The following is a 13,468-nucleotide window of genomic DNA, read 5'->3' on the forward strand; positions in this document are numbered from 1 at the left end:
GAAGCTGAAACCCTCCTTTCCCTGTGTTTGAGCAATCTGCATTCTTATGAAACCTTTTGAAATCTCGTTTGCTCATGTCTTTCTGACCCCCAAAATTATTCTTGTGCAAATGTTGACACCCAGCAGAGATGAAATCATTGACTTAGGAAAACATATCTAGCTTATCAGAAACTGCAGGATTCCAACAATACGCTAGCAACACCAGCCTTCCTTTTTTTCTTTTTTTTTTTTTTTTCTCAATTGTTTGTGGTTAGTTGGCAGATGGTGTTGTGAATCAGGTTATACATATCTGAGGGAGCAGAATATTTTTTCAGTTCATATGAACCTGTGTCCATATCACATACCAAACTGGTTTTTATTTTCTGGTCTTCTCTTCTGCTCATGAATTTTCTGTGCGCTTATGATTTTGATATGTTTACTAATTTTATGTTGACAGTTTTAATTACATGCTCCCAGAGTGCATAAGCAGAACAAGAACTAGATATGTTTTCCAAATGAATTCAGGCTGTGTGTAAATTTTCTGTGTGGGTTGGACCCATAGCTCACTGAAATCAAAGGACATCAAAGTTGCTCTGCTGACCGCCTGAAATCAGTTAGTCCTCAGTTGTTTTTTTGATGATTCTGACACTAAGTTTCTTTGAATTGATTGCTGAAGGAAAGTGAACTGAAAGTGGATGGACAAAACATCAGAAAAATTTTGAGGCTTTAGCCTCCCATATCATGCCATTAGACACCAGGCAGGGAAAAAGGAACAATTACAATACAGTGATTCATGGATGTCTGTAAAGCCAGAAGATGCATTTAAACCTGATTTTATGTCTTAGAACTTTTAGGGTCACTAGGTAATTCCAAAAAGAAAAATAATGTTTCTACGGAGTTTGCTGTGCATAGGAGGAGGGATGTGCCCACTAATAAACTAGCAAAAACCCAATACACTCTCATTGGTCCAAAAGCGACAATTTTGAGTTCTGCTGTTCGGACATGAGTTATGGTTTTTCTGTTTTAAATTAAAGGCGTGGCTGAATGTTCATTATCCCTATGATAAAAGCAGTAAAAATAGGGGCAAAATGGCTCTTGTGCAATGTTGTAATTTACCTTTATTTTAAACTGGTTTACACATCTTAATACATTATGACAATCAGAATTATCAGGCCACCAGGCGGAGAGGAGTTTGTTTCGTTAATTGCTCTTGTTAAGCCTAATTACAGAACGGGGTGGAGTGGATGCGAGGGGAGGGAGGAATCTGCCAGCAAGAGGAAATTCTAAAATCCTCGGAGCGGTTCCAGGCAGTGTGTGTTGGGGAGCGAGAGCGGGGGTGTGGTGTGCGTGTACGGGTGTGCGTGCGTGTGTGCGGGGGTGTGTGCGGGTGTGAGAGTGAATGACAGACTTTCCATATGGACTAAAATCCTGAGATGCATGAGCTGGAGGTGGGGAACCTGTGCTGTGTGGACACGTGAAGGTACAGCTGAACAAAGAACTGTGCTGTATTTTGCTTTATGAATTAACTCCTTTTTCTTTTTTGGGGGGGCGTGATGCAGATGACTGACTTTGCTGTTAATTTTTGTGTTTCGTGTTAGAATGAGTGTTAGAATGGTTTGCTGATGTGACATGCCATCCTTTGATATTACGGGTTGCCAGCACAAGGTGTGCGTACATAGCTGTGGGTTGGTATCCTAAATCCCTTTGAACTGTTTTCCTTCTTCCCGGTGGTTGCAGCAGAGTAGTGCTGCCCATAAACCGTGTTATTTGTTTAGTCTTTTCAATGGAAAGCATACATCCAAACAGCCCTCCTGCCCGGCATTATTCTAGTTTGTTTGTGTGCCCCACATTACGCTGCTGGCGACTTACTGTGCCTGACCTGCATTGTCAGCCCCCTCCGTTGCCTCGGGAGCCTCCGGGACAGAAGTTTCTCATAAGGCAGTTTTGAGCAAGCCAGGCGCAAAGTAAATGATTATATAACAAATCTGCGCTCTTCTCCGGGGTATGTTACCTGACTTGTTTGCTGCCAAGGTGGTTTTATTGTTTTGGCTGCTGGGTGGAGGGAGGAGAGTAGAACAGCAGAGGAGTCACGCTTTTGTCTTTTTAATTATAATGTACGCTTTTAATAAAACATTTTAGTGCCATGAATTAAATGGCATTGCAATCCTGCACAAGAAGAAAAATGCTACTGCTGTTGTAGCTGACAGCTGAGTGGTTAGATGGCCAGCGTGGGTCTGAGGCTCAGAAGCCTTTTCTTTGCTGGCTGGAGATACTGTTGCGTAAATGTGTTTACTTTTTCCTTAGTATTTATACTAGTTAATGTGTCGCACTAGATAAATCTACTTCCTGAGTCCATCTTTCAGCTTGCTCTCTTCCCTCCCAATTGACAAATGGTTTGAGTTTGACACCGTTTTATCAGTCGAGCCCCTGCTGGGTGCTGCATGCCTGCTTGTTTCTGCTTTATCGTGAAAAGTGAATTATCTGCAATATTTTGTTACCATCTAACTAGCAGTTGGCAGGCTTTCCTATATGAACTGATTTAGATTTCAGCAAGGGGAGGCTGTTGTCTTTCTCTGCAAAGCCTCGTTGTTGCTCTCCAGGAAAACAAAAGATCCCAGAGCTTTCTGCACCGCAATCTGCTGCTGTCCCACTTTCAAGGAGGTGTTTTGTTTGTTGCGGCAGCTTCCTATCTGAAAATGATAAATTGAGCGGACATGTGCGCTGTTTTAAACCTCTGTCTCCAGGACTTTGTGTTCACTTAGGATGAAATACATTATTTTGTGGTAGGCTGTGGTGCGATTTACACTTGTTTTAAAGATTACAAAGCAAAAGAGAAAGCATCAACATCTTTAGCAGTGGTAGTTTGATGAGAAATAGCTGTCAGAAGAACTCTACTGACTTACCTCAAGTGGGTTGCAAATGCATTAGGGATTCATTAATATTAATAGTAGAATAGACATTTCCTGCATTCCTTTGACATCTTCCACGCTCTTTTTTTTTCTTTGCCCTTTTTTTTTTTTTTAAGAGCAACTTGGAGTGCAGTTTTAACACTTCTTCAAGTTAATACAAGGATGATAAGCTAAAGTTAAACAGAAGGAGACCCCTGAGTGTGTGGGGTCGGTCTCTAGGAGTCCTGGAATTTGGTGCTGTGCTTTAAAGATTGTGGTAAACTCTTGAGTGAGGCTTTCAGGGCAGTTTGCAAAACGGGTCTGCTAGGTACAATTATAACCAGAAGAAATTGTTGTCAGAAGAAATTGTTCTATGAGGGTGATGGGAAGGTCACTATCAAAATGGCATGTAAGGGTTAATAACAGTGTAGATTTCTAAAGCGGACACAGAAGTGGCTTGTTCACCTACTGGTGAAAAAAAGAAAATACAAACCATTCTTCAGTTTTCAAATGTTTTGTGAGCTTGGCTGAACAGTTCAGTTTGAAAAATAAATAGCTGCAAGGTAATTTTTACTTACTTTCTCTTTTAAGTCTTGTCATGCACATTTTGATGCTTCTGCTTTGTCACCAGTAGGCTTCCAAGCTTTCTTCAAAAAAAAAAAAAATTTTTGAGAAAAACACCAAATATCTTTGAGACGTAAAATAAAACCAAGAATATTTTCAGCACTAGGAGGGAACATGTAATTGGGATGATCGTTTTTCAGTGTCCTGCACAGCACATCACAATTTCACCCACTGAGCCCTTTAACTAGGAGAACTCATTGTAGTAAAGTGAGGCAGGGGCTTGCTTTTTATAGAAAACGCAGCTAAGAGTTGCAGTCCATAAAACCTCAAAAGAAAAAGATAAGCCCCCACAAAGCACCTAGTCTGGCAAGACTAGCCATGCAGCAGCTACAAATGCCAGGATTGCGCACGAGTTTGGCAGCTCTTACTGATAGGGCAATTTGAATTGTCAGTGTGCGTCTGCTCTACTTGTTGAGCCTAATGAAAAGTACAGTTTAATCACTGGTGTGCCAAATTGACCATGATTAGCTGTTATTGCAGATTAGTGCATTGTCTGGGGCTCCAGAATTATTGATCCGGGTGCTGTGCTCTGGTGTTTTCTGTGCCCTCTATCGTAACCTCTTCTTAATGCTTAGGGGAGGGAAGCAGGAAAGGAGAGTAGGAGGGAAGAAGTCCAGATGGGAAGAAAACAGGTCCTGAAAAGACCACATAGGAACTAGGTCAGGTGCTCTGGAGATTAAAGAAGCATGCTTCATCCCTGGACGCAGGAGGCAGGGACAAGTAGCATACAATTACGAGGAATTAGAACGGCAACAAGTAGTGCAGATTTATCAGCTTTAATTGTCTATTGTCAGGACAGAGCCCTTCTTGTAGATCAGGCGCTGCCAATGCTTTAATACCTCTAATGGACTCTCTATTGTGGGATTATCTCTCCTAAGGACAATGTCTTTCTTAAAACTAGTTGTTTTGGGAGAGGGAGGAAAAAAAAGAAGTAGCTGCAGCCCTCGGTTTTTTCGCTCTGGTTTGTCACATTCTGCAGGAAGTAGCTGAGAGCCCAGTGTTGCTCTTCTGTCAGCAGCCCTATTCCTTCAGGGGAACTGATAGATACCTATTGAACATTAACCCCCTTTGCTCCACCTTCCCCAACGAGCTCCTCCAGAAACAATAGCTGGTTGATAAAGAGCAGATAAGCAAGGACACCCGGCTTAAGAATCTCTCTGCTATCTTTATTTTAAAAGCTTTCCTGGGTTTTGCAAAGTAAACATTACAACATTTAAAGAAGGATAAGGTGTCAACTATTTAATGAGAAGTTGTGTTTAATAGCAGAGGAATTCTTCCCTCCCCCAGCCAACACACAGGTATGAAAAGACTGTTATTTCACCACCGTGGGGTAGGAAAGGCGGAGAAATGACAACTGTACTCTTAGAAGCTTAAAAAGTGGTCCTTCAGCCCACCCCTGCCAGATTCCCTAATCAGCTCTAAACATACAGTCAGTATTTCGACTCCTTTGGTCCTAGATGCACGGTAGTCACGTTGCTGGATCTGTGATAATCTGTGGGTAAATATTTTCGTTTCCACCATATGCTCTTTGTCATGGTGTGTAGCTGTTGTTTTTGTTAATCTGTTTTGAAACGCGCTCCGTGGCCAGTTCTTTGTCTGAGAAAAGTGGCATGGTTCCACCCATGGATCTCACCCTCCTTCCGCTGTGTTCATCAACTCCATGAGATTGGGCAGCCTGGAGAGTATCTGAAATGAAAACTGAATTGTACAGCAACAGAGTCTGAAGTTTCACTGTGGTTCATATCACTGTGACTTACCAGGCAGGTTGAGAATACCCCCAAAAATGTCACGACTGCCAAGTTGGGAAGAGACATGGAAGTTGAATTAATGCAGTTAATTCTGAGGTGGCTTCATTATTTCAGATTGCTGTGAGCTTGTTGCGGGGCTGATGTCTTTGAAATATTCACAGGAGTGAGCCTTCTAATATATGTATACCATCCCATCCCTCCTCCATAACAATCTGGAAATCAGCCTATTTTAAAGGAAGATTTCCCAAAGCACACCCTTTTTTCCGTCCTCTGTCACCAATAAGATTGGAAAGTGGATGGAATGGGTTGGCCTGTTTTCATTCATTTTTCCTCAGACTCAGTTGCTATGGACAGAATATTCAAAAGTCCATGTTTGGGATGTAGAAGGTTGGTTTTTGTGCTCAGGGTTTCTTGTCTGGTATAAACTTGGGTTGGTAGAAACATGCAGAGACAATGCAAGTGTTGTTGTATGGGCTCTTGGCTATCATCCCTACCTTTCCCAAGACCACCATCGCTCAGAAGTGGGATGGGAAGGCTGATGGTAACCAAGAGTGGAACATCTGTGGTCTTTGCTATGACGCATTTCCCTTCTCATAAGGGACAAGGAGATGGCTCCTTACATTTAGTCCAGATCCTGAAGTCTGCTGCCTTCTCCCACGATAAAAAAAAAAAGTGCAGTGACAAAGCCTCTGCTGCTGCTGCTTTCTCAATACCTTCACCCCAGCTTGCTTCCTGGGAAACAAGAGCGAGTGGCCTCAGACTGTTTCGTCTTTGCTGCTCAGCTGTGTTCGCAGCAAAGAGAAACCCAACTTCTCACAGTGACTTCTTGCCCTCCTGATAGCAGGCCCAGACAGCCTCGGCTCCTTCTTCTCAAACTGGAGCCTCAACAAGAGGAAATGGCTGAAGCTTAGTTCTCGCTTCTGTGTGCTGCAAGAATGTGTTTTTCCATTGGAGGAGGGTTGTTTTGGCTTATTCATAAGTCATCTGAGCAGTATTTTAATAACGCCTAGCTGGAAAAAAAAAGGGATACAGTATTTTAGTTTGACTCCTCTTTTCTCTTTTTAAGGAAAATTTCTTGAGAGGATAAAACAACAGAAATCAAAAGAGATGTTAAGGCTTGCACTAGGCAGTAGCTGAGAGCACAGCCAAAAGATCTGCTCTTGGTATTGCACAGCCGAGACAAAAATAAACGTAAAGGCATTTGGAAGTGCTAGGAGGCAATGACCAGGGTGCTCTGTAATTAAAGGCAGTCCCTGAAAGCTGTGTGTGTTAATTCAAAAGCCTCCTGGCTACAACATACACCACCCCAAATGCCCTTGCAAAAACCTTCATGTAGATTCAAGTGCAATTTTAATTTCTCTCCTTATAGGCAATACCATGCTGAAGTAGTCTGGGGCATGCAAAGCCTCTGAGATCATATCTGAAGCCTATAGGCTGTGTTTTGTAAAGGACAGGCCAGTCTGTGAGAAGAAGGCTTTAACTTTTCATGTTGCACAGTCGCTAGAGCGTGCTGCGTCTCTTTCTTTCCCTTGAATCTGACAGCAACCACGTTTTCAGAAACATGGCCCCAAAACACAAGTGTATCTCAGCAGAACTTGAAAGCAAGTTCTTCTTTGAGTTTGATTTCTCAGTTGGCTTTTAAAAGATGTGGAATCGTGCAACTACATCATGTACCTTCTCCGAGTAATGACCACAACTGGTCCCCAAATGTTTACCAGCACAAGGATGCCTACATACAGGAAGTGGGAAATGGGGGTGGGTCTGGTAGTTACTCTTGATGTGGTCAATCTGCCACTGACCTTGTTTGGGTAAGGGGAAGGGGAGGATGTGAAAATGAGACTCTGCTTTAATCTCTTGTGTGCATTTTATCTCCCCTCCAACTTTCTAAAGAAGTTTCATCTATTAGAGCCAGCTCCCTTCCCTCTGTCTTCCCCTTAGCATTACAGCTCTTGCAGGCGCAGGGAGAACAGCAGCAGCAGCAGCAGCAGCTGAGGCTGAGTCGCGCAGGCTTGTTGTTGAGCTGAAGTGGTGATAGCATCAAAGGAAATGGATGGGGATTTCTGAGATCAGAGTTGTTAGGGCCATTCATGATTTGTTGCCAGGCTGAAAGCTGCTGCAGAGAGAGCTGCCTGAGAAATGCTGATTAATACGGTAATTGAGGTTTTCTATGAGCGAGAAGGAAAAAATGAAAATATGACTAAAAATGTTCTTTTTGAAATGAACAACATTTTGAGATTGCACATTCCAGACAATAGTGGCTACTGGTATGAAAGATTTCTATAAAAGAGCAGAAAACTGCTGGTTGAACAGGGCGTCTTTTTATGTTTCTCTATTAAGGAGGAAGGTCAGAAGGTCAGTCTATATATTTCTTTAATGGCAGAGTTTCCTTTGTGATTGTTACTTTAGTACACATTCTTAACAATTTGTTTCTGTCTCTTCTTTCTTGATAAACTTAGTTTTATTCCAGATCAGGCACCATTAGGCTAAACCTGCACACCAGTGAAATCCCTTCTGCTGCGCTACAGTAGTTCTGGGCTCAGCTTCCCTGAGACACCTGGAGCTAATTTCAGGGTAGCCTCGGAGTGTGCCACAGAGTTATTTGAAGTCCGTAGGCTTCATAGGCTGTACTCGCCTCCCCAGGCTCCGGGGAGAGAGCCGCACTGACCTGGGATATTGGCATCCTCCTGCCGAGTATTTCACTTCATCTGATCTGATCTAATCTCTGCTTCCTCTTCTTCTCCAGCCCAAAAGCATTCTCAGTTCCTTGAAAGGCAGATTTGCTTTTTTCCTGCTCTCCTTCACATTAAGAAGATCAACCCCTGAAGGAAACACATCAACCCTTTTTTCTTGCCCTCCCCCCCTCCCCTTTTTTTATTCTTTCAAACTAACAGGGAAGTGAAAAGCTCTGAAACAGCTGCCTCTCAGAGTGAGACTATTTTTCAGTAAAATAATCACCTTCAGTATGACTACATTGTTTTTCTGTTCTATGCAGTGTGACTCAGCATCAGTTAATTAACCCAATCAAGTAGGCCGGATTTCTCTCCTTTAATGAATGGTTCTTCCTACTTCAGAGCCTTCCTAGACCTCATTTTGGATGCGCCTCGGTTTTACCGGGTATATCCAATTACATTTATATCCTTCAGCCCAGTGCTCGGGCCACCTCTCTTGTGGAATTACGCCATGGTGGAAGTTAAGCCAGGACACTCACTTGCAAGCAGTTGCCCTACTTATGTCTGCTGCCATGAGCCCTCCTGTGTTAGTGCATATGGAAGGTCTTTACACAGATACACTATTCTCAGCATCGCAGACTGAAAATGGCAAATAATCCTTTCCACACGTCTTTTTATCAGAGGGAGGAGGAGCAGGTTAAGGGAAAGGGATGTGTGTACACCGGTCAGAGAGACAGACAGGCACCTGATTGCATAAAATGTGCTTTTTTTCCCTCTTTCTCCCTTTTTCCTGTGAAGAAATACATAACACCCAGATCACCCCAAAATATAAGCGTGTGTGTGTTTAAAAGAATGTGAAACTAGCTGCCACGTAAAGTGCCGGGAAGGCGATGAGAAATACGCTCGCAGACGTGGGAGAAGAAGGAAAAGTAGTAGAGTTGCCTCACAGTGAAGCAGCTAGCGTTCACACTGGGCTGTAGATGGCTATAAATGGAATTGTGCATCACTGTTCCTCTCGGCCCGAGGACGCCTCGCTGAAGAGACAGGACCACTGAAGGAAGTAAGGCATCTGGTTGTTTTGTAATGAGAAGCAGGAATGCTCTTAATAATAAACAAACAGGACATTGTATGCCATCATCACAGGATGTCCTTCCTTCAGCCAGCATGCTGACTTGGATCGGAGCTAAAAAATGGGGTGCAGGGTCTGCTAATTGCTATACCAATCCTCCTTCCATCACCAGCGTGCTCCCGGAGGGTCACTTACATATTGCCCTGCGCAAGATCAGCGCTCGTTTTCTTACCACGCTGCAAAAGAGGCATCAAGTTTGGAAACGCTGCCTGCCTTGCCCTGCTCTTGCGAGCTTCCCTGCTACTGCTTAGGGAGAGGGGGAAGATTTTATTCGAAGGAGGAAACCGAGATGTTTTTCCTAATTCCTTTTACCGGCGATTAGAAGGAGACTCTGGAAAGGGATAAAATCAAAACTCTGGAACTCCAAATTGGTCATATCAAGTAAAGTACTATAATTGTTAAGGTTTGGGAGTAAGCGCTTTAAATCGGGTTTTACTCACTATTCTGGAACCTGGGAGTCATTTTAATTGTAATTTTGATAGTGTTCTATCTAGTCAAATTGAGGGAGAACGAAGGCGGGTACGTGTTGACCTCTCGAGCTTAAAATAGTACGGAAATAGATTTCTAGTAAAAACTGTCTCACATGCGCTTCCCGTGAAGCGCAGAGGTGCGCGCCCGCCCACCAGACCCAGGCCGCTGGGCAGCGGCCCGGCTCTCCCTGCTTACGCAGAGGCCGTCCCCGGGCGTCACATCTCGGTCGAAAGGGGAGGAAAAACCCTAAGAATTAAAATAAACAAAACAAACAAAGCCAGTGCCGGTGGGTTGCGTGGGGGCTCGGCGCCGGGCAGGTAGAGCCCCACCTCCCGCGCTGTGTGGAGAGGCGCCGGGGGCAGAGAGAGAGGGAGGGAGGGAGGGGCCGGTGCGTGAGCGCGAGCGGCGCGCGGGCTGCGCGCGAGGCGCGGGCGGGCCGAGGCGCGGCGCGGCGCGCGGCGCTGTGGCAGGCGGCCCCCCAGCGTTTCCCAGAGGCAAGAGCAGGGCGCGCGGCAGCACCTGTCTGACAGCGGGGGAGGAGCGGGAGGGGAGCGGCGGCTGGAGGTGTGAGTCAGTCTCCCGGGGACCCAGCCGCTGGAAGGAAGGAGCGATGTTTACTCTGTAGAGATGAGCCAGGTTTGCCGCCGACGGTGGGCTTCGGTGTGGAAACGCGCGCGGACTCTGCCCCGGTAAGGAGCGCGATGCCGCACCCCCCCTCCCTCACCCCCCACCTCCCCCGGCTGCTTCTTCTCGCCCTCCCCGGCCGCGCCGGCCCCGGCGCCCGGAGGACGGGGCACAAGTTTCCTCGTCGCCTCTCCCGGGCCGGGAGCGCTCCTGCGCTCAGCGTTAACCCTTCGCTCCGCCGCGCAGCTGTCACCCCCCCACCCCCCGAGTTTCGCTATTAGTCTCCGCTCCCCCTTTTAGTGCCGGGAGCCGGTAAATACCGCACCGCTCGCCTCGACTGCCGCCGGGACGGGCCGCGGGGGCTGGTCCCCAGGCGGCGGCGGGGGAGCTGCGTGCCGCGACCCCCCGGCTCAGCCTCTCCGGGCCGGTTGCCGGCGGCTGCGGGCGCCCCGGCCGTGCCTCCCCGGCGCGGGAGAGGCGGTCGCCGGGGGGGCTTCGGGGGTCTCCCGTTAACGCGGAGTCAGTCAGCCCTTAACCTCTTCCTCGGGGATCGTGCTCTTTCAGTCTTGGCGTTTCGTTTTTCCCGGAGGAGGGGTGTGAATTTCACAGTAGCCGCGTATCCGAAAAGGAAAAACGAAGGGATTTTATGCCGGGCTTGAACGTCATTCCCAGCTACCGGCGTAGGCACAGATTTTGGTCCCTAATGAACCTTACGGAAAGAGCCCGACCTAGGACCTGTTTGGGGATAGGTTTGATAACAGTGCTTCTCTCCTGAATAGACAGAGGGGCTGAATGAAGGGCTTGGTGGAATTGTCCTGTGAGGTTCCTGTCCAGTGCTTTGAGCTAGTAATTCTCGGAGGTACCATCAAAATCAAAAGGGATAGAGGAACTTTTAAAAATTATTTATTTTTTTTATTTCCCCTGGTCCTTTTCTTTTCTTTCTCGGCCCCCGGGAACGTGTTGCAGTGCTTTGTGCGGGGCTGCTGCTGCTGCTGCAGTGATGCTGGCAGGATGTCGGCTTTCTCAGCCTTCCATGCCAAAGGATAAGGGGACGTCAGGAGGAGGTGGGGGGGGCCAGGTTGTTTTGAAAGTTGTTTGTGTGTTGAAAGCCGGTGGGAAAGTTCAGGCTTCCCCATTTGGAAGAGGCAAGGCTGGGTTCCGCTCTTCCAACATGCGCTTTCCATTTTTAGCTTCATTCAGACGCAGACAGCAGCTCCTTTCCTCTTCCTCTCCTTGTTTGTGACACTTTTCTGAGGCAGCTTTTCCACAGGCGACTAAGTGGTCTTGCGTCCATGACCCCACTTTTTCTTCAACATGGAATATTTTTTTTCTCTCTGAGGTATTAAGGAAAGGGTCTGAAAAAGGTAAAGCGGTTGTCAGCCTAGTGATTTTTTTCTTCTTTGTTTTTTTTCCCTCCTCATTATTACCAAGGCTGGCGTTTTAAGACGCTGCTTCAGTCAGAGCAGCTTCGTTTACACTGCTTTTTGGCTATTACTCAACTGTACCAACTATCCTGCATACGCTTTTAAAGTGTCACAGACTACTGTATTAGTCACGCTGTCTCAACGGAAACCACAACACTGAAGGACAATGAGGATTAAAGGCTGTTTTCTTATTTTCCAGGCTGCCACACAGTGTAGCTCGGACGCTGTGAGTTTCAAGAATCTGGTGAAAGGGAGAGAGTGGACAATGAAAATGGACATGGAGGATGCTGACATGACTCTGTGGACGGAAGCTGATTTTGAAGAGAAGTGCACATACATTGTAAATGATCACCCGTTGGATCCCAGTGCCGACGGAGGCACCCTAACTCAGGCAGAGGCTTCCTTGCCAAGGAACTTGACTTTCAAATATGCATCTAACTGCAAAGAGGTAAGCGGCAATGCTCTGGGGAAGGTTGGAGTCAGACAAGCCAAATCACAGCGCTTTGGAAAGTGTGTGCTCACCCTGGCTTCCATTCTTTAACACACACACACACACACACACCCACCCCATCAACAAATGTTGCCCGCTGGCTTTTGAGATGGGACCCTAATAAGTCTTTTAAGAAACTGTGAGCTGGTCATCTGTTGTGTAATATTTTCACTGGAGATCACAGCCAGCCTATCCCTGAAACTGGTTCTGTACCAATTCGCAAACAGTTAAATTTTCACACAATTTGAACAGCATCTGAATAAGCATATTTAAACTGTGGGGTAGTTCTCTGTGCCAATTTCTAGACTGCTGTTTGCCAGGACCATTCATTGCCTCTGGCTCAGAGATTAAAGTGCCTCAGTTGTCCAATAAATAGTTTTAAAAAAAGTAGAGGGAGAAAAAAAAAGCGAATTCCTGGAAGTGTGTTTAATTATTTCTTTTTGTTTTCCCTTTGGTTATGAAATTGCTTTATTCTTTTTGTGAGCTTGCCGTATTCCTGACTTCCTAAATTCTTAAAAACTCCGGCATACCGGTTAAGGAAGTGATGGTAGAACTATAGCAAACTTGACTGAAGGGTGGCCGTAGCTTGAATTAACTTTTGTTTATCTGGGACAATATCTTCACTGGTAGCTAGCCGTGCGAGTCTGTCCTATCCTTGTCCCTGGAGTGGGTACATTCTTTGTTGTTGTTTCAGAAGGGTTGGAAAGAAATGAGCCCGGATGAGCAATTTGGTTTTGTGTTTACTCCTTCATATAGAGTAGCTATTATAGCTAGGTGTGATGTTCGGTAGGGTAATAACCCAAGGGACAACCCTTCATTTCTCCTTGAGCTGAGACTTGTGGTATAGCAGCTATTACCTGTGCTTCTACTTTGGCTAAACACACTGACCACAGAGCTGAAAAGAAGAGGTACATTCATCTGTGCCTATCAAATGTTTCCTTCCCAAGTAGGCACTTGTTTTATCCTGCATACAGAAATAGGGCTGGACCCCCAGCTGGAGGGTATTTGCACCGTGGAATTCAGCTTGGCAGTGCCTAATACAGTGCCTAGTAGGTTTGGTAAGAGGTTAAAGCTAAATTCTCCTGTAAAATCACTCTTCTCTTCCCATCCGCCCTGCCCTGCAGAACTTTGGCAGAGAAAGGACACGCTCCAGGAAAAAAGTGTGAAACCTTGTTTTGTGTTATTGCATCGTTAGATAGGTCTTACTTTGGCAGGGGAGTGGGGGGAGATAAAGCTGCGACTCCGCTGTGTGATACGGAAGGATTTCTTGGTTGAAGGATGAGCTTGCAGCGTGACAGCTCGGGCAGATCCTCGGCAGCCGGCTGGTGACTGATTGGCTGCTCAGACTGCTTGCTCTCTCTGCGTGCATTTAGTCCTGCTGCTGTGGCAGGAGATGTCCGAAGAGCTTTCAAAATTCCCAGC

At 46.0% G+C, this 13,468-nt stretch overlaps 1 protein-coding gene across 3 annotated transcripts in view; it reads left to right on the plus strand.

Moving 5' to 3' along the window:
* Window positions 1-13,468, plus strand: part of PRDM1 (PR/SET domain 1) — a 102,842-nt gene that overhangs the window by 67,916 nt on the left and 21,458 nt on the right. Inside the window, exons 1-2 of one of the 3 annotated variants that reach the window (XM_072855590.1) lie at window positions 10,085-10,197; window positions 11,756-12,004. In XM_072855590.1, coding sequence (XP_072711691.1) covers window positions 11,822-12,004 — 183 coding nt within the window. In that variant the 5' untranslated portion in view covers window positions 10,085-10,197; window positions 11,756-11,821. Of the gene's footprint in view, window positions 1-10,084; window positions 10,198-11,722; window positions 12,005-13,468 lie in introns of those variants that run through there. The other 2 variants (XM_072855592.1, XM_072855589.1) reach the window with 2 other exon arrangements.

This window comes from Ciconia boyciana, chromosome 3 (genome assembly GCF_034638445.1).
Source record: "Ciconia boyciana chromosome 3, ASM3463844v1, whole genome shotgun sequence".
NCBI lineage: Eukaryota > Metazoa > Chordata > Aves > Ciconiiformes > Ciconiidae > Ciconia > Ciconia boyciana.